Source organism: Spermophilus citellus (genome assembly GCF_964194105.1).
Source record: "Spermophilus citellus genome assembly, chromosome: 8".
In the NCBI taxonomy this organism is placed as follows: Eukaryota; Metazoa; Chordata; class Mammalia; order Rodentia; family Sciuridae; genus Spermophilus; species Spermophilus citellus.
The window spans coordinates 126188513-126207167 of NC_138189.1; the positions used below are offsets into that span (position 1 = coordinate 126188513).

Consider the following 18655-nt stretch of genomic DNA (forward strand, 5'->3'; position numbering starts at 1 on the left):
TTTTTTTCTTTTTACACAGAAAAACAATTGCACATAATTGATCATAAACTGTAGATCTTATCTAGGTAGGAAACAAAACAAAAATACCAGTACTTGGTATCAGGATACCTCTAAATAAAAATAGCTATGATCTCTGATTGTCTTTCTCCCACCAGCTTTGAAAAGCTGCGTCCTGGAATTGTTGATGCCATATTAACCAGCAGACAACTAGGAAATGACCAAGACTTTGTATTGTTGAGATATTAAAAGAAATCTATGCAGCAGAAAATAAATTTGGGGTTTTGCCATGTGCTGTTAATGAGATTATTTTTCACACCTACACGTCAAAATTTCTCAAACTGAAAAAAACAATTCTGCAACATTTATTCAAGAAGTGCTTTTGCACTGCGTCAGAGGAACTGCTTTTAGGCACCCATACCCAAACAGTCTGCCAGCCAAGTAGCGGAACCAGCGCCAAAGAGACCCCAAAGGCAGCAAGACCTTTGAACCCACAAAGGTTCGCTGTTCTGATCCTCCCTAGAACTGATTTCTTAAGATCTGTTAATTAAAAGCATTAAATTTCCGAGGAATGCACCATCAAGCAAGTCTCTAAGCCAAGACATGAAGGGAAAGTAAGGCCTAAAACATTTTTTTTTTTTTTTTTTTTGGCCCTGGGTGGGCGGGGGAAGATTCAAGAAGGAAGAGCGACACCCGCCAGCCAAGCGCTTCCAAGAGTCTCCGCCCACAGGCTCTAGACCCCACCCTGGAGGCGGGTCCGAAGAGGAAGACCCGCCTCTCGACCCCAGAAGGCCGGCGCGTTACTAGCGCGCGTGCGCGAGCTTACGTCACGTCCGGCGACAGGGCTCCGGATTCCGGAAGAGGCTGAAGAGTGGCGGCGGCTGTTTCTGCGTTGGCCATAGGTGTTTCTTCGTTGCCAGAGGGGTCAGATAAACGGAAGCGTCATGGTTGAGGTACAGTGACACTTGGGCACTCAAGAGTTGTTAGTCTCTGGGCTTTTTTTCTTTGGCATTGTTCATAGGGGATGGAATGTGCTGGGAATATGGGGCGAGAAGAGGCTGCGAGGGGAAACGTTTTGACCGAGGCCGAGTGGTCTCTTTTTAAGGTTTTCGGGGGGGGGGGGGTGGTGGTAGGGAAGCCAAGTGAGAATCCGAGTCGCTGCTTCTGTCTGGGCGGGAAGCCTGAGATAATTCATCCAGTTCTTATTTGACCCTTGGGATCCAGCACTGCCTTCTGATGATGCTTGACCACTGGTACTGCGAGTGTCAAGTGATTGTGTCCTAAAGACTAGAGATCTTCTCTATTTTAGCGTTCAATTCGTCTCTCATTTCAGCTGTACTGCAGGGGTCCTAAAGACTAGAGATCTTCTCAATTTTTGCATTCAGATTTTATGTCTCTCATTTCAGCTGTACTGCAGGAGCCTGCCATTCTTGAAATTTTACATCTTTTCCCTAGCTTGAGCTCCCATTCAGACAAACAGATCTTGTTTGTCTTATCTCAAATATTGATTCCATCCACTCGTCTCCATATCGTGCATTTACCTTAATTCAGACTAGCTTCATTTATATTTTGCCTGGATTAATGCATTAGCTTCCAGCTCATCTCCCTTCTTCCATTTTTGTTCTCCTATAATTTGTTCTCTTTGAAATGTGAGTTGATCATGTTTTGCAGGAATTCCTTTGACTCTGTTGGTAAAACAAAAATATAGGCTGTGTAATGGTCTGAAAGACCTGAGCTGATCTGAACTTCACCTACCCTTGCAGCTTCATCTTATAGGACAACCCACCCTCTCAGCCAATGTACACAGTTGTGCAGTGTTTCTTACTTTATTTCAACTGTTGAGCACCTTTGCAGTCTGCCTTGTTTGTTCTTATGTCTATACTGTAATTTTATAATCCCTTTGTCCTTTCAGCAGGGACTCCTCCTTCTCTACTTAAATATCATCTAAGAGATATCTCAATTATATTGAGTTCTTCCTGTGTTCTCTGACTTAGCCCCTTATTTGTCTTCATAGTACTTTTCAAAATGCTGAATTATTTTGCTTATTTTTATTTGTCTGTTTTCTTTTGAACACAGGGACCATTATTACCTTTTCATTGTTCTCTGGGTAACTTCTAGCACAATACCTGCTAGATATATAAGTACAAACTCAATAAATATTCATTGAATAAATTACTAATCCCAGACATGACTCAATTGCTATACTTAGGGCTCTGGCCAAAGAGGAACTTTCTCCTCTTCTCTGAACTTGACTTCTGTAGCTTGCTACAAATAGCCATGATGCACTCAATATGTATAAAACTTTTTACATATTGAAACATGTAAAATGTAAAAGTAATTTTGCTTAATTTATGGTATGGGTAATTTGTTCCTAAATGTGCAATTACACTCTTTTCTTCCTAGGAAGTACAGAAACATTCTGTGCACACACTTGTGTTCAGGTCACTGAAGAGAACCCATGACATGTTTGTAGCTGATAATGGAAAACCTGTGCCTTTGGATGAAGAGAGGTAGGTATAGTTCTTTTTCAGTTTCTAAAATATTTAAAATTCTGATATTGAGGGAAGAAAGCAAGGAGAGGAAGACCCTTAAAGGTCTTAAAATACTAATACACATAGGTTATCTATCCAATAAGAAGTGATGTTCTTGCATAATTTCAGCTGATTTAACTTTTTTTGCCTTTTACAATAAAATCTCAAAATTAATTAATTGCATTTTACAAATATCCAGTAATTAGGAGAGCCCCTTTAAGGTATTTTATCTTATAATCAATCACTTTGTATGTGCTTTCAGCTTCCCGCTGCTCTCAGAGCCTTGCTGAGCTGAAATTGTACCTGGCCAGTACCTCTACTCCCATCTTTTCTCGTTAGTATGATGAAGATTTTTGAGTGGTGGCATATTTTTGGTTCTACATCTCCAGCTCCAGTCTGGGATTGCATTATGTGCAGTGTTCCTTCTTTGCCCTTTATCCTTCTGTTAAAATCTATTTAATTCCTCAAACAAGCATTTATATTTAACTTATAAGGTGGACTATAAAAGTAATATAAGTGCATTTCTTTTTAAAATATTGAACTCATTAAGTGCTTTGATTAGTTCTAACTAAACTCTTTAGGCACATCTAGTAAAGTTTGGTACAGATGGTTTAAACTATTTTTAGATTTAGACATTAGAAATAAAGTATATTGACTTTGAGGTTTTTAAAGGATATATTACTTTCTGTATATCTTTAATTATTTGGATCCTTGGGAATTAATCATGAAAGGTTTTGTCTTTATTAAGTAACTAAAATATTACTCAAGTTTAATGAATGTTGATGTGATACAAAAAATAAATTTATATGGTGTGGAAATGCACTTGAAAATTTTTGACTCTACTATTTAACTTTAAAATCTAATTAGAAACTTTTTCTACATGATTACACAAGCCTAAGCTATTTAAGTACTTATTTACTAGCTTTTCATAAACACATTGGTGAAATATTTAAAGTATTTAAGGATATATTTTATGTTTATAATTTTTAAATAGTCACAAACGAAAAATGGCAATCAAGCTCCGTAATGAGTACGGTCCTGTGTTGCATATGCCTACTTCAAAAGAAAATCTTAAAGAGAAAGGCCCTCAGAATGCAACGGATTCATACGGTCATAAACAATATCCTGCCAATCAGGGTAAGTATAGTATAAATCAGAAATGACAGGACTTATGTGAATTTTTTAAATATAAAAACAAATGTCTTATTAGTGCTCCTTCTGAAAGCATTTATTATGGTCACACAGTATTATACCAGTATTAAGATGGAAGTTTTGACTTGCCCATGAGAGTAGTAGCTTAGATTATTGATTGATGACTTTTTTTTCTAATGGGAAATAAAAGTATATATGATGGCAGAAATTTGTTGGATGTGCAGAAGGTCACAATGGAGACTACTGGAGAAAATTGAAGAATATTTCTAACCTGTAGGAAGATCATTTATCTTAGCTATAATTCAGAAAGATGAAATTAAGTATTGAAGTTGTAATGAACAAAGAGGATCTAAGACTCTACATAAATTAAAATTAGAGAGCTGGGAATATAGCTCATTTGGTAGAGTGCTTGCCATGCATGCACAAGGCCCTGGGTTCAATCCCCATAACCACAAAAACAAATAAATGAAAAACAGAAACACCATTGCTGTTTAGCAAATGCATGAGCTTTCTTGATCTCTTACCAGCTAATGGACAAGGAAATAACCAAGTATATGGTTTATTGAGGTCAAAACAAAACTGATGAACTTTCCTTATTTTTGAGATTTAACTTTAGTTGGGAGAGGAAAAGTCCAGTTAGTAACTTAATATTATTGATATATTGTAAAAGATCATACTTGAATGTAAGATAGATTCACTATCAATACATTTATTTTCTTTTTTGTTTTTTTCTTTTTTAGGACAAGAAGTTGAGTATTTGGTTACAGGTACACATCCATATCCACCAGGACCTGGTAAGTAAACTTTTATGTATTGGAAATAATCTTATCTTATTGCTACAATTTTTGGGCACCATGCTAGAATTTCAAAGGCAGTAAGACTGCTCTAGTTCTAGACCTGAGTTTTTTACCTGAGTGATTTAGACAGACATGCAACTATGTAAACATTAAAAACGATAAAAGTATTGGTACAGAAGTAGGTATGATTAAAAATTGCAGTGTGCGTGTTTGTAGGTGTGTAGATGGTTTGGCACATAGATGATGTGGACAGGGTGGAGGACAGACAATGCGTGGTATGTATAGAATGGAAAGTGCGGGGGGATTGGGTGCATCTTATAGTAACTTTCATTTTTAGAAACATTAGTATTTGAGTAGCTGCTTAATTTTTTTGCTTTTGAAAGTAATATCTGAATTTTAATAATTTATGAAATTGGGCTATTTTAATACCAAGCTGCTTAAATTAGATCAAATTTAGAAACAAAGAAAGCAAGGCTTAATCAAAATTGTTGTAATATCACTGCCTGGAGATCACCAACTAGTGTCTTTTTCTCTAACAATTTATTTTAAATATATATGAATGAGAACAAAAATAACTACTAAGAAGAACTGATTTTATTTTTAATAGGAGTTGCTTTGACAGCGGATACTAAGGTCCAAAGAATGCCCAGCGAATCAGCTGCACAGTCCTTGGCAGTGGCATTACCTTCTTCCCAGGCCAGGTATCAGATGTTATGCTTATAATTACAAAGATTGAAAATATATTTCACCATTTACATTTTTTCAGAGTTGTTTATAACTGTGTATTTTATGTTGGCACTGTTCACAAAAATTTAAACTGACCATGTGACTGAGGCATTAATTACCTTTACAATATTTCTTTTGCCTCAAGTCGTGTGACTGAGGTATTAATTACTTTCATAATATTTCTTTTGCCTCAGAGTTGAGGGAAATCGTACTGCGCCTGGTGGAACTGAATATCGACTTCCTGGGGCTTCTGACCGTTCACAACCTACAGTGATGAATTCAGTAAGATTCTCTGTCATATAGCAAAACAGGTTTCTAGCTTTTGGAATGTTACCTTGTTACTCTTATTCCAAAAGTTTTCCTTTAACTATTAGAGAAATTAACACTTTCTTGGAATTTGTTCCTATAAATAGCAGCTTGAGATAGTCATTAACATTTCTTTGCCCTAAAACTTTGGGTTTTAGTAAATTAACATATGTTTTAGAATTTGAAATCTTGTTACATCCATATCTACTTGCACATTGCACGTAATACGTATTTTGATTAAGACAATGTGATTTTGGTATTTACTATGCACTATTAAAAATACAGGAAGATTATCCTGAAATTTGTGTTACTATGTGCTAATTATGAAAGTCTTCTTTCAATTGAACTTTAAATTGGTGTGTGCTTAAAGCTTGGGCTCTACAACTAGCATTTTATAAATGAGTGTGTAGAAATTGATTTATTTGTAAGTAAACAACAATTGCTCTTAGTGAAAATAGTTGTAGAAAAAAAATAACAGAAAATGTGAAGCTATTTTATTATGTCTTGACGTAAGTATGGGCTTTACAACTATATTATATTTTTGTTTTTGTTTTTTTTCAGTGTAGGAATAGAACTCATCAGTTTTTTTTATGGATTCTGTTTCATATGAAGTGAAGGAATTTGTGATGCTCACACCACATGTTTTCTTCATTCTCATTTAGAGCAGTCTGTGTTCAAGCTCTCTGCATCTTTGGGAGGATATAATTTAAACTTCTTGAGGGCAGAATTTTATGTTCTTTTTTTTTTAATTAATGTACACTAACAATAGATGGTACAGGTTGAGTTGCCCGTATTCGAAGTGTTTCAAACCAGAATGTTTCAGATTTCAAACTTTGGATTGGAAATATTTGTGTAGCCTTTACCTGTTGAGCATCCCTAATCTAAAATTTTGAAATCTAAATTCAATTTCGATTTCAGAGTATTTTGGATTTATGGATTAAGGATGCTCAATCTGTATCAGCAGTTTACCTTTAAAATAGTATTTAAGTGCTCGTATTTAAAGATGAATAGAAACCCATGATAAAAGCATTTTGCTGTTCATTTTTCAGCATGGGCACATATAAGTTAAAGAATTTTTACATAAGGTCAGTCAGCTAGAAAATGGCATAGCTGAGTTTTGAACCCAGAGTGATGTCTGCTCTTAACTAATACTCTGCCTCTCTGAGGTTTTTTTACTTGCTTTTAAAAATGAACATACAGAAAATAAAGTTCTGAAGTAAGAGTTTTAGACTGACTTTTCAGTTGAATATATTAGGTGTTTTTCTCTCATTTAAGGGGAAAAATTTTCATAAATCCCCTTTTAATCCATCTTTTAATTAAAAACCAAACTTTAAATATGACTTCTTTATTGATAACGTAATCTGTTCCATATTTAGATGGTTATGGAAACTGGCAATACTAAGAACTCTGCGCTGATGGCCAAAAAAGCACCTACAATGCCAAAACCCCAGTGGCACCCACCATGGAAACTCTATAGGGTGAGCAAATCTAGATTTTATTCCACTATGTACAGTATCATTGCTTTCCATTTGATGAGAGCTGAATAGAAAAAGGAAAAGGAATGAATATGAAAATAGTAGAGTGATCTGCGGTGGGATGAGAAGGGGCTTTTGCACTGTTAAAAGATATCTTGATATTTCCTTGGGTAAAAGGTATACTAGTATTTTTTGTAAAGTGCAGTATAAAATATTGACAGAAGGCTACTAAATGTGTAGGGCAGGCAAAATAAATACAGGAAAATATTTGAAGTATATAACATGAAGGCTGAGGAATAAACACCTTATTAGTGAGTTTTTGTACCTACCAATTATTCTTTCAACTGCAATAAATTAAAATAACTCAGAATGTACCAGATATAAAATAAAATTTATATAATAGGAAATGTACAGCCAACATGATCTTATTTTTCAAATGATCACATTGTAAGAGACTTTTTTCTTTCGGTCTACTGAATTTTAACTGATGTATAGGTTTGGGTAACCACTGCCATAATCTGCATCAGCTCCAAACACCACTGTGTTGTTCTTTTCGTCATACCCTCCTCCACACCTGGCAATCACTGATATGTTTTCTATCACTGTACTTGTGTCTTTTTTACAGTGTCAGAGTGGAATCATACATTATGTACTCTTTGAGACTGTCTTTCTTTCTTCATTCTTTGCCTTTGAGATTCATCCAAGTTATTGTGTGTGTTAGTAAAGCATTCCTTTTTTTTTTTTTTGAAGACTATTATTCCTTTGTATATATGTACCGCAATTATGTACCCATTCACCTATTGAAGATAAGTTAATGTTGCTCACTCTAAAATATATTGTCAGATAATCTTGTAAACATATAAAGATGCTGCAGTTCAAACCCAGGTTGTGGTTAAAATTGAATACATTTTGACTAATGTGTAGATGATTCTGCCTATTTTACTTTTTCTTATTCAGGTTATCAGTGGGCATCTTGGTTGGGTTCGATGTATTGCTGTGGAACCTGGAAATCAGTGGTTTGTTACTGGATCTGCTGATAGAACTATAAAGGTAATAAGAAAGAAAACATAAACAGGACTTTGTGTTTGTTGCAGAAGTTTAAACTATTTTAAATTATTTCTTATGGCAAGGAATTGTATTGCAAGCCTTCATTTCTTGGACTTCAGCATGTAGTCTGTAATAGTAATAGTTTAAAATAAATATCTATTTGAAAAGAGACATTTAAGCAATAGGGGTTTTATCCTAATCATAATAACCTAATTCCTTAATACTTTTAAGATTTTTCCCCTGGTTACAAAATTAAACCAGGCTAATATATAGAACATGTGGAAAATTTAGAGAACTGTGAAAGAACCACACATAATCCTACAAATATCAGATATTTAGACAAATTTAATTTTAAAACGCATTTATTTCTGTGTTTATATACATCAGTACATTTACTTCTGAACTTTTTTCAGGGGCTTTTTTCAGGGTGTTAAGGTATAAATATGTATCTTTTTAAAAATACTTATAACTTTGTATCTATTTTCATTTAACATTTTATCAAAGCCATATTATAAAAAATCTATCTTTTTAAATGGTTACATAATATATAATTTTGATATTCTACAGTCTGTTTTCCTATTGTTGGACATTAAAGTTTTTATTTTGATGATTTTTATTATTAAAAGTGAGGCTGTATGGGTCTGGGGTTATGGTTCAGCAGGAGAGCGCTCACCTGGCATGTGTGAGGCCCTGGGTTCGATCCTCAGCACCACATAAAAATAAGTAAATAAAGGTATTGTGTTCAACTACAACTAAAAAATAAATAAATATATATATTTTTAAAAGTGATGCTGTAGTTAGCCTTTATGCATACATGTTTTTCTGTATTTTATTTTGTTATGGTACATTCCCAGAAATAGGAACGTCAACTATTTTTGAGGATACCCAAAGTATAAATTACTTTCCAAATGACTTGCAGCGTATTTCAGAGAATCCATTCCAGTCCATCAATTTTGTATTTCTTTATCTAATAACATAAGTAAAAAATGGGCATCTAATCTTTTTTTAAGTAGTTCATACAAAATTTCTATACAAATTTTCATTTATTTGTGTTCAGTTTTTCATTTTCAGTTGTCCTTTGCCAACCTAATACCATGTTATTCATATTTTTATTATCAATGATATATTTTACATATTGTTTAGAATATTAGCCTTTACCTCTATTGCAAACATTTCTCTAGTTTGACAGTTTGAGCATGCCTTTTACATTTTCTTTTATTTAGAAAGAATCATTTTTCAAATTTTTAATTTTTATGTATATGTGTGTATATATTTGGGGACTTAACATTAGGATTCTAAATATTTCCTTTGGGGTAACCAACAAAATGAAAAAATATTCTTTGATTGCAGATCTGGGACCTGGCCAGTGGCAAGTTAAAACTCTCGTTGACCGGGCATATCAGTACAGTTCGAGGTGTGATAGTAAGCACAAGGAGCCCATACCTGTTTTCTTGTGGAGAAGACAAACAAGTAAAATGCTGGGATCTTGAATATAATAAGGTACTCTTAGAGTTAAGTATTGAAAATACTATGAGCTACTGTTTATTTTTCTAATTTTAGAAAATTTAACTTTATTGCCTTATCTTTTAGGTTATAAGGCATTATCATGGACATCTAAGTGCAGTATATGGTTTGGATTTGCATCCAACAATCGATGTGCTGGTAACCTGTAGTCGAGATTCAACTGCTCGGGTAAATGAGATAAAGCTGTGTGTTTGTAAACGTATTGCATCTTGTCATATACATATTTGATATCAGTCTTATATTATTTGATAGAGCATTAAAAATAATTGCTTGATTTGTCAATACCCTAGTCCCTCCTTTTCTTGACTTGTGTTTTTTTTTACCACCTTAGGCTTCAGTTCTTTGGCCTTGCATTCTCGTTTTCCAATTTGTCACAACTGTTGTCCATTATCTTTTTTATTCATTAGTTCATTATGCCCATTAGTCTTTCAGTACCCTTATCTTTCAGCTTTTTATTTTCCCTTTGCAGCTGTTTTCTAGTTATATTCCCCACCTAGCTTATAAATCATTATCCTTCTTGTAAGCATTTTCTTTATGATATTGAGGCACAGTTATCTAGTAAATTCCCAGCCTCGAATTGATCCGGTTATCTGCCTGAGATATGAATACCTGTTCTTTTTAACAGTATATCTATTATATTTTTATAGATTTGGGATGTGAGAACTAAAGCCAGTGTACACACATTATCTGGACATACAAATGCAGTTGCTACAGTGAGGTGTCAAGCTGCAGAACCACAAATTATTACTGGTATGATAAGATACTTTTCATATTTATAGTCTGTTCATATCAAATATGTTATAATTGTACATATACTTCTCATTCATTGTGATTCTTTTTATTGTGTTTGTGATATTTTTGTATTGTATATTTTAATCGTAGGAATTTGAAATTTCTTTAAGACTTCTAGTTGTTTTTTACTTCATACTTTTTACATATTATAGGATATTTCATACACAGAATTTTATAACATCCAACTAGAAAACTTTTTAGTGTTATTTTATAGTACCAAAATTATTAGTCTAGGAAATTAAAGTTAGAAGACAAAAATACTCTGAGATCAAAACCTTTAGAACTGATGTGAACCTTGTATTTGTTAACAGTGGATCATTAAAACTAGAAAATAATTCCTTCACCTAACATTTTATTAACTAAGATTTGTTGTATTTGTTATTTGTATTTGCAGTAGCTTTTAGTTGATAGCAAATCAAGAATTGTATTGCATTTTAAAAGAATTAACATTTAAAATCAACCTTGAGTTCTGGAACTATGATGAAATTAGCCAAGAGATGATAAGACTTTCATTTAATATGTATATATTTGTGGAAGAATGCTTCATATGTTGTCATATATCACTTTTGCTTCTTTTTCTTGGTCTATGTTTTGGATTTGTGTGTATTTCCATTACAGGAAGCCATGACACTACAATACGATTATGGGATCTGGTGGCTGGAAAGACAAGAGTGACATTAACAAATCATAAGAAATCAGTCAGGGCTGTGGTTTTACATCCACGACAGTAAGTGTGTTTTTTTTTCATTATCTTCTCTTCCATCTTTATGTCTTCGTATAGTACTGAAATAACAACTTGAGCACTGCTTTTGGCAGTCATGTAGCCACTGTCACCGTCAGTCCTGTTTCACTTGTGGACATGCATTTCTTCAGTTTTTCTTATGTTAATTATTTTTCTTTATGCCCTGAAGAAGATGAGGAAAGCCTTTTATATAGTCACAAATACTATCAAGTTAGACAATATAAGTATAAGTATATCATGGACAAAAGGTGCATATCAAAATAGAAAGTAACATTGGCTGGGTGTGCTTTGCACATAAATGATATTAGACTTGAGAAACACATAGGATGATTTAATTCTTAAGAAGTTCAAGAAAGTGAGAACCATAAACATTATAGTCAAGATATCCACAGAAATGGCGAAGAATATCACATCCTAGTGTTCGTCATATCAGATCACTCCTGACATTCTTCTGTTTGTATTTATATTTTTTATTTTCCCTTTCTTTTCTAACTCTTCCTTTCTCCTGTCCTTCCCTTTTTCTTCCCTTTCCCTGTTTTCACTCCTTTTCATCCTGTCCTTCACTTCTTTTCTCCTCTTCTCTCACTATTTCTTTCTCTCCCTTTCTCCAAATTGTTGCTCACTCTTTTGCCTTTTTTGTGAAATTAGGTATTTGCATATTTATTACTCTTGATGTACAGCTTCAGGAAAATGAAAGAATAAAACATAAAATTTGAAAAATTCATTTAACTTGAAACAAGTACCTTGATATTTTTGCATGTTGATATGACACTAATATTTTGCTAAAATTGAGCTGGGTGCATGGTGGCACACGCCTGTAGTCCCAGCTACTCAGGAGGCTGAAGAAGTGGGAGGACTGAGGCCAACTTTAGCAACCCAGTTGAAACACTGTCTGAAAAAATAAAAAGGGCAGAGGATATAGTTCAGTGGTAAAACCACACATCCTGGGTTCAATCTCCAGAACAAAAAAGAGTGCTAAAACTACAGATATCAGTGAATGTGCATGGGAAATTAACTAAGCTTTTTAAAACCCACCATTTTGTTTAGCTTGATTTACATTGCCATTAATTCGTTTTGCTTTTATTTCAGTTACACGTTTGCATCTGGTTCTCCAGATAACATAAAGCAGTGGAAATTCCCTGATGGAAGTTTTATTCAAAATCTTTCTGGTCATAATGCTATTATCAACACATTGACAGTAAATTCTGATGGAGTGCTTGTATCTGGAGGTAACATAAGATTTTTATAATAAATGTTTAGTTCATTGTTTTATTTTTAGTCAATGAATGAACATTTCTAAGGCATCAGAGATAAGTATTATAGCAGAACTTGCCTGAAGAGGGTATATTTGGATGTGTACGTGTTTGTGCCTATTCAGAATATATGTAGTATATTTCACAGTTAAGCTCACTTTAAGTTCCCCTGTGATAAATCTAAGTTAGAGACAGGTTTATGATGAGAATTGCATAATATTTGGTTGAGTATTCTGGAATTGACTGTCAAATTTTGTGGTGCTTTTTAAGATCTATGATAAAATTAAAAACAGATGAAATTAGACAAAGCAATATTAAGAGAAGTTTAGGTTAATTGTTGGTCAAGGGATACCAAATGTAACTAACTAGATCTTTTCCTTTAAGCTGACAATGGCACTATGCATCTTTGGGATTGGAGAACTGGCTACAATTTTCAGAGAGTTCATGCAGCTGTGCAGCCTGGGTCTTTGGACAGTGAATCAGGAATATTTGCTTGTGCTTTTGATCAGTCTGAAAGTCGATTATTAACAGCTGAAGCTGATAAAACCATTAAAGTGTACAGAGAGGATGATACGGCAGTAAGTTCATTGTTTTACATACATTTAAAGTAAAATAACAACTATACCAATTTAGCAAGGGTCTTGATTATGGTATTAAGGTATTTGTCATCTTGAATAGTGTCTGCTCCTAGATTTCTGTATCATTTTCATTGATTTAAGTGAATATATCACTTCATTTTTTAAAAAATTTTTTTAGTTGGTGATGGACTCTTATTTTATTCATTTATTTATATGCAGTGCTGAGAATTGAACCCAGTGCCTCACACATGTGAGGCAAGGGCTCTACAACTGAGCCACAACCCCAACCCTGAATATATTACTTTACTTTTATACCAACTTTTGTTTTTATAGTTACTGGGAAAATGGTACACTAATAATAACAAATACTAAATTGTGTGCAAATTTATTCTAGAATCACAAGCTTCATGCTACTATAGCTAAATGAAAATTTTATTTTGGATGAGAAACTACAAATTTATCTTTAATGAATCTATTCACTTTTTGTTACACTTGGATAATGCCTAAAGTTTGTTAGCTATTCCTAAAACCATTATTAACCTGCTAAATATGTAGTGAAAATACTATGACTTGGAATAAATACATTATTTTTGTCAAAAAGGAATTCTGTTAAACATGAATTCAACTAATAGCACTTTAATTTATTTTTTACTTTTAGACAGAAGAAACTCATCCAGTCAGCTGGAAACCAGAAATTATCAAGCGAAAGAGATTTTAATGTGGCATTGTCTTCATGGTGTTTTTTTTTTTTTTTTTTTAAGCTTGGCATTGATGAGGATGTTGGTCATTTTGTGTTCTGGCGGGAATATAAAGCAGAAACTCATTTACTGGAATCATTGCTGCTTAATATTTTACAATAAACTGTCCCCTATGCCCCCCCCCCCGTGTTTTTATTTGTAAAATAAACATTTTGTGATCCTAGAAAGTAAGATGCAAATATCAAGCACATGGAGGTTTATTAGACATGACTATTCTAAAGACAAAATTCTTGATAGTTTTATTAAAAAGCCTCTTTTAAAAATTGTCTATTATAACAACGTGTTTTGAGGGGAGCAGGTGTTTTTTACAATCCTTTAAAAACTGATAATTTGGGATTTAAAAGTTTCAGTCTTAATTTATATATGTTCATTTCAAAAGCAGTTTTTGAGTTTGTTCTTTAGAATTCAGCAGTAGATACTGTTCAGGAAAAGATAAGATTTATCTGTCTCCAAAACTTCCAGTTTTGCTAGCTTACAGAAATGCTGTAATACAGGTGTTGGTGTAATGCTAGAGGAACACTGAGGAAAAAGCTATTCATCTTTCCCAGAGAGGACTGGGGAAGACTTCATTGAGGAAGGACCATTTGAACTGACCTTGAAGTCAAGGAGGGCAAAGGAGACAGTGTTCTAAGCTGAGGCATTAACTGGATGAAACCAGATGCGGGAACCTGAGTGGTGTACTCTAGGACAGATTTGTCTGTCACAGTTGACTGATGGGATACAAAGCTGGTTCATGTTAGGAAAAGCTCATGGTCTGAGTTTGGATTCTATTCCACAAGCAGTAGGATACCAACATTGTAATAGAAACTTAGGGAAATAACTATGGAGATACCACTGAAGATACTTAAAGCAGTAGCAAGGGGTACAATCTTCTGGAGATTGTATAGGAAGGTGTTTAAAATTTCTAATTCTTATATCTCCTGGTAAATAACAAATTTTATAAATCCTGCCCTTGAGGTCCTGATTCCCCATCAGTCAAGATTTGTCCCACTTCACCTATGGTCAGAAGATTGTTATAAGAACAATCAATTTAAAAATTTTCCCAAGTTAAAAAATTGTACCGTGAGTTCAAACATTTCCAGACTTTACATATCCCATCTTGCATGCTGTAGGTGGGAGTATAATTGTAACAATCTTTAGAAGTGTAGTTTTTTGTGTTTATTGAGAATATTTGAATCATTGGCCCAGTAACTTCATTTCTAGGAAACGGCCTAATAGGAGTAACCTGACAAGTGTACACAAGGAAGTTCATTGCACCTTTGTTCTTTAATATTAAAACTAATCCAAATGCCCTATCATTAAGGAGCTAGTTTAATAGATATGATCCTCCAACTTATTTCTTTGTATTCATGAAGAGAGTGAGGAACATCTAGACTTACTAGGGCAAGATGTCCAAAGTTTGCTCATGTAAAAGGAAGTTGTATATGCATTTTTGTAAAATAATGAACACTAAAAAATAATGGGAAAGTAGCACCAGGTTGTTAACAGTGGCTTTGTGAAGGAGTAGAATTGGGAAATTTTCATGGTCTGCTTTATATATTTCTATAATGTTTTACTTTTCTATAAGCATGTATTTTGTAAACTTAAATAAAGGAAAAAAAAATAAACTAGTATCCCAGAGAGATTCTAATATGCTTTCTAAAAGAAGAAAGATATTGCTAGTACAAGAAAGTAAGATAGCCCATACTAATTTGCCTAGCAAGGTTTCAGCCTCTGTGTTTTAAGTTAGGAACCATTAGCAGTTTTAATGAGCATTGAAATCTAAAGAATTTAAGCTATCCTTTATGGTTGCAAAAGGTGTTGTAAAAAGTTTGCTTACCATATGAAACTCAAAATTTTAAGTCAGAATTTCATGTATATGTCCCTCTCAACCTGCTTGGTACAACTTCAACCAGAGGTTTAACCCAAATCTCCTACACTGCCTATGTCATATCTATACCTAAGCTACAAATATTACCTGAGTAAAACAGCTGTGCTAGCTGGATTCATTAGTGATCTATGACCACATGCCTCAAGGAGGCCATCAGTGATGACCAAATAATACATTTCCATTTTAAAAGCTTTCTGCCTCCTATTAAAAAGATGAGACATCAGCCTACTCTTGCCATGTATGTGTGCCTACTCAAGGACTTTGCCCCCATGATTAACCATTCTCTTGCACCATTTAATTTCCTCTGTATCAAATGATCTTTATCAGCATAAAAATATAGTGACAGTCTTCAAGAAAAAAATAACTATTGTTCTTATGTGCCTGTTTCTCTTCACTTATAGACAAACTGCTTCACTTTTTATAGATAAAGTTTAACTCATCTTGTAATTCCTCAGTTTTCCATTTTCTTCTAGTACAGAAATAACAAAAATAATTTGTTCAACATATAAGGAAAATAAGTTGGTAGAAAATAAGGAAAAACAGAATTAGTAAATAAACAGATTATTTTAGGTGAAACCTTATATAAAACTAAATAGAGGGCTGGGGTTGTGGATCAGTGGTAGAGTGCTTCCCTAGCATGTATGAGGCACTGGGTTTGATTCTCAGCACTGCATATAAATAAATGAATAAAGGTCCATCATCATCTAAAACATTTTTTAAAAAACCAAATAGAAGCATAAGTACATAGAAGAATTTAATTAACAGAGACAAGTGTGTCCAATTCTATGTCATTATATTTGAAGAGCCTAATACAGTGGTGAGACTTAAAATATTCAATGATTTATTCGAAAAGATAAAACCTAAACAAATTAATTGCCATAGAAGAAATAAAGTTGTATTTCTACCACCACCACCACTGTCTACATACACCAATAAGTCCAAAAATCTTCAAAATCAAATTCTAATTCAGTGCACTTCAAATTTTTCTAGGACCTAGATAACAAAATTTTTAATATGCTTTCAGATGTTAGTATAACAAAAAACCCAGTTAAGCACAAATAAAATTATGGTTTAATCTTGCTTATGAATATCAGTGCTAAAAATCATTAGTAAAGTCTAATCACAAAAAAAGCACATGCCAAAGTGGACTTTATACTAAGAATGCAAGAATGGGTCACTGCTGGAAAAGATACTCCATTGACTTACCTAAAACAAAAAATATGAGCATCTTCATAGATGCTAAAGGAAGCATTTTGCTAGATTCTAAAATCCATTCTTAGTTAAGAAAATTAGAGTTTGGATCTGGAATGTCTCCGAAAGGCTCCTGTTACGAAAATGCACATTCATAGCTTAATATGTTACTTGGATTCTTATATATTAATGAGGTCTTTAAGGGTTAGAGATTTAGGAGGTTTTACAGGAGAGAAAAGTCACTTATTTAAGAATATCTGTTTATATATTCAACAATTTTTTTGTGAGTTCATACACACCTGATAGGTGTTAAGTATGTAAGACCTAGTCTCTAGACCCATAAAATTGTAATGCGTAGTCTGTGCTCCCATAACTGCCTTGTAATCAGGGATTAAAACATTAAGTATTTACTTTAGGATTAAATAAGAATATAAGGATTTCTTTCAACTCCAGCATAAAATTTAGTCTTAGATGGATGCTATAGTCTAAATATGCTTCAGGAGAGGGAGGATCTCATGTTCTACAAAGGTGATCTTTGTGAAGGAGAGCAGTCTTGGCTGTATTTGAAGGATGGGGAACATTCAAGCAGACAGAGCAGAAGAGAAGAGTGAGCACAGAACCTGGTGAGTGAGATGACCCTGGCTCTGAATTAAAATTGGGTGTCTGTTAGCTCAGTTACTCCTGACTCTGAGAGATGACAAGGGGTCTGACTTTTTAATAGAATAGGACTGGCAACAGAGGCTGGGGAATGTAGCCTGGAAAATGCTGGGAAGTCCAAGGTCACAGATGCCTCAGAGACCCAGAAGCTGTCCCTTGTAATCTAGACACTCTTTATAGACACATACTTTCTCAAATTGATGGCCATTCTCAGTAGTCTTTTGGGACCCACACCATAACCACTGTGTTGTTTGAACCTGGAATGTCCCTCAAAGGCCCATGTGTATTCCCACTATGATGTGCCACCATAAGTCCAAAGCACAGGAGCCAATCTATCATGGACTGGAACCTCCAAAACTGTGAGGCAAAATAGAGCTTTTCAATTCAAAAATTGATTATTTCAGATATTTTGTCATAGCAATGGAAAGCTGACTTAACACAATCACATACAATGGTCAAAAACTAGAATATTAGGCTGGATGTAGTGGCACACGCTTATAATCCCATTGGCTGGGGAAGCTGAGGCAGGAAAACTGAGTTCAAAGTCAGCCTCAGCAACTTAGAGCCTCAGCAACTTAGTGAGACCCTTTCTCAAAATTAAAAATATAAAAATGGCTGGGGATGTGGCTCAGTGGTTAACCCCTCCTGGGTTCAATCCCTGGTATAAAAACAAATTTAAAAAATGGAATATCAGCATGTCAGTGAAATCTGGAGACCTATACAGAAAGGAGTCAAGAAACATGGTTTAACATTACCTGGCTATAAAGAAGTATGACTTAGGTTTAATATGATTCTTTTTAATAATGCAAGAGTATTTAAATGTCAGACATTTAATGTTATGATTCAGGTATACAAGATCATTATACCCATACTACTACATACAGAAATATCATTTGATCAAACTCAAGGAAAATATCAAGCTAGAGTCCTAAGAAATACTAAAGAGTTGTTTATTTGAAAGGAATATTAAATCAGAGTAGAATGTGGAGGCTTAGAGAATAATTAGAGTGAGGAATAATAAAGAGTCGTCTGCAGTCATATTTTAAAATTCAGGATGGCTCTGAAAGTTTGAATTAACAGGATCAGAAAAAGAAGAAATAATAAAAGTCAAATTATAATGGAGTTAAGGCACATAAAGCAAGAGAAAAACTGTTAAAACAGAAAGAGGACTGTAAGATGATTCCATACAAGATAAATTGGTACCTGGAGATTTATACATTTCCTTGATAACAGCAATGAACAGTTCCATATTGTTTAAA

At 33.9% G+C, this 18655-nt stretch overlaps 1 protein-coding gene across 2 annotated transcripts; it reads left to right on the forward strand.

Moving 5' to 3' along the window:
- Positions 1 to 831: 831 nt before the first annotated feature.
- PLRG1 (pleiotropic regulator 1) lies at positions 832 to 13857 on the forward strand. 2 transcript variants are annotated; one of them, XM_081303973.1, is made up of 16 exons: positions 917 to 950; positions 2401 to 2507; positions 2791 to 2862; positions 3523 to 3665; positions 4421 to 4474; positions 5085 to 5178; positions 5398 to 5485; positions 6886 to 6987; positions 7942 to 8034; positions 9382 to 9531; positions 9622 to 9723; positions 10203 to 10305; positions 10966 to 11074; positions 12179 to 12318; positions 12727 to 12920; positions 13579 to 13857. In XM_081303973.1, the coding sequence occupies exons 4-16, from the start codon at positions 3536 to 3538 to the stop codon at positions 13636 to 13638; spliced, it is 1419 nt and encodes a 472-aa protein (XP_081160099.1). In that variant the 5' UTR covers positions 917 to 950; positions 2401 to 2507; positions 2791 to 2862; positions 3523 to 3535; the 3' UTR covers positions 13639 to 13857. The 2 variants fall into 2 exon arrangements, with proteins under 2 accessions (XP_081160098.1, XP_081160099.1); XM_081303972.1 differs by lacking the exon at positions 2791 to 2862 and having other exon boundaries at positions 832 to 950.
- The last annotated feature ends 4798 nt before the right edge of the window (positions 13858 to 18655 follow it).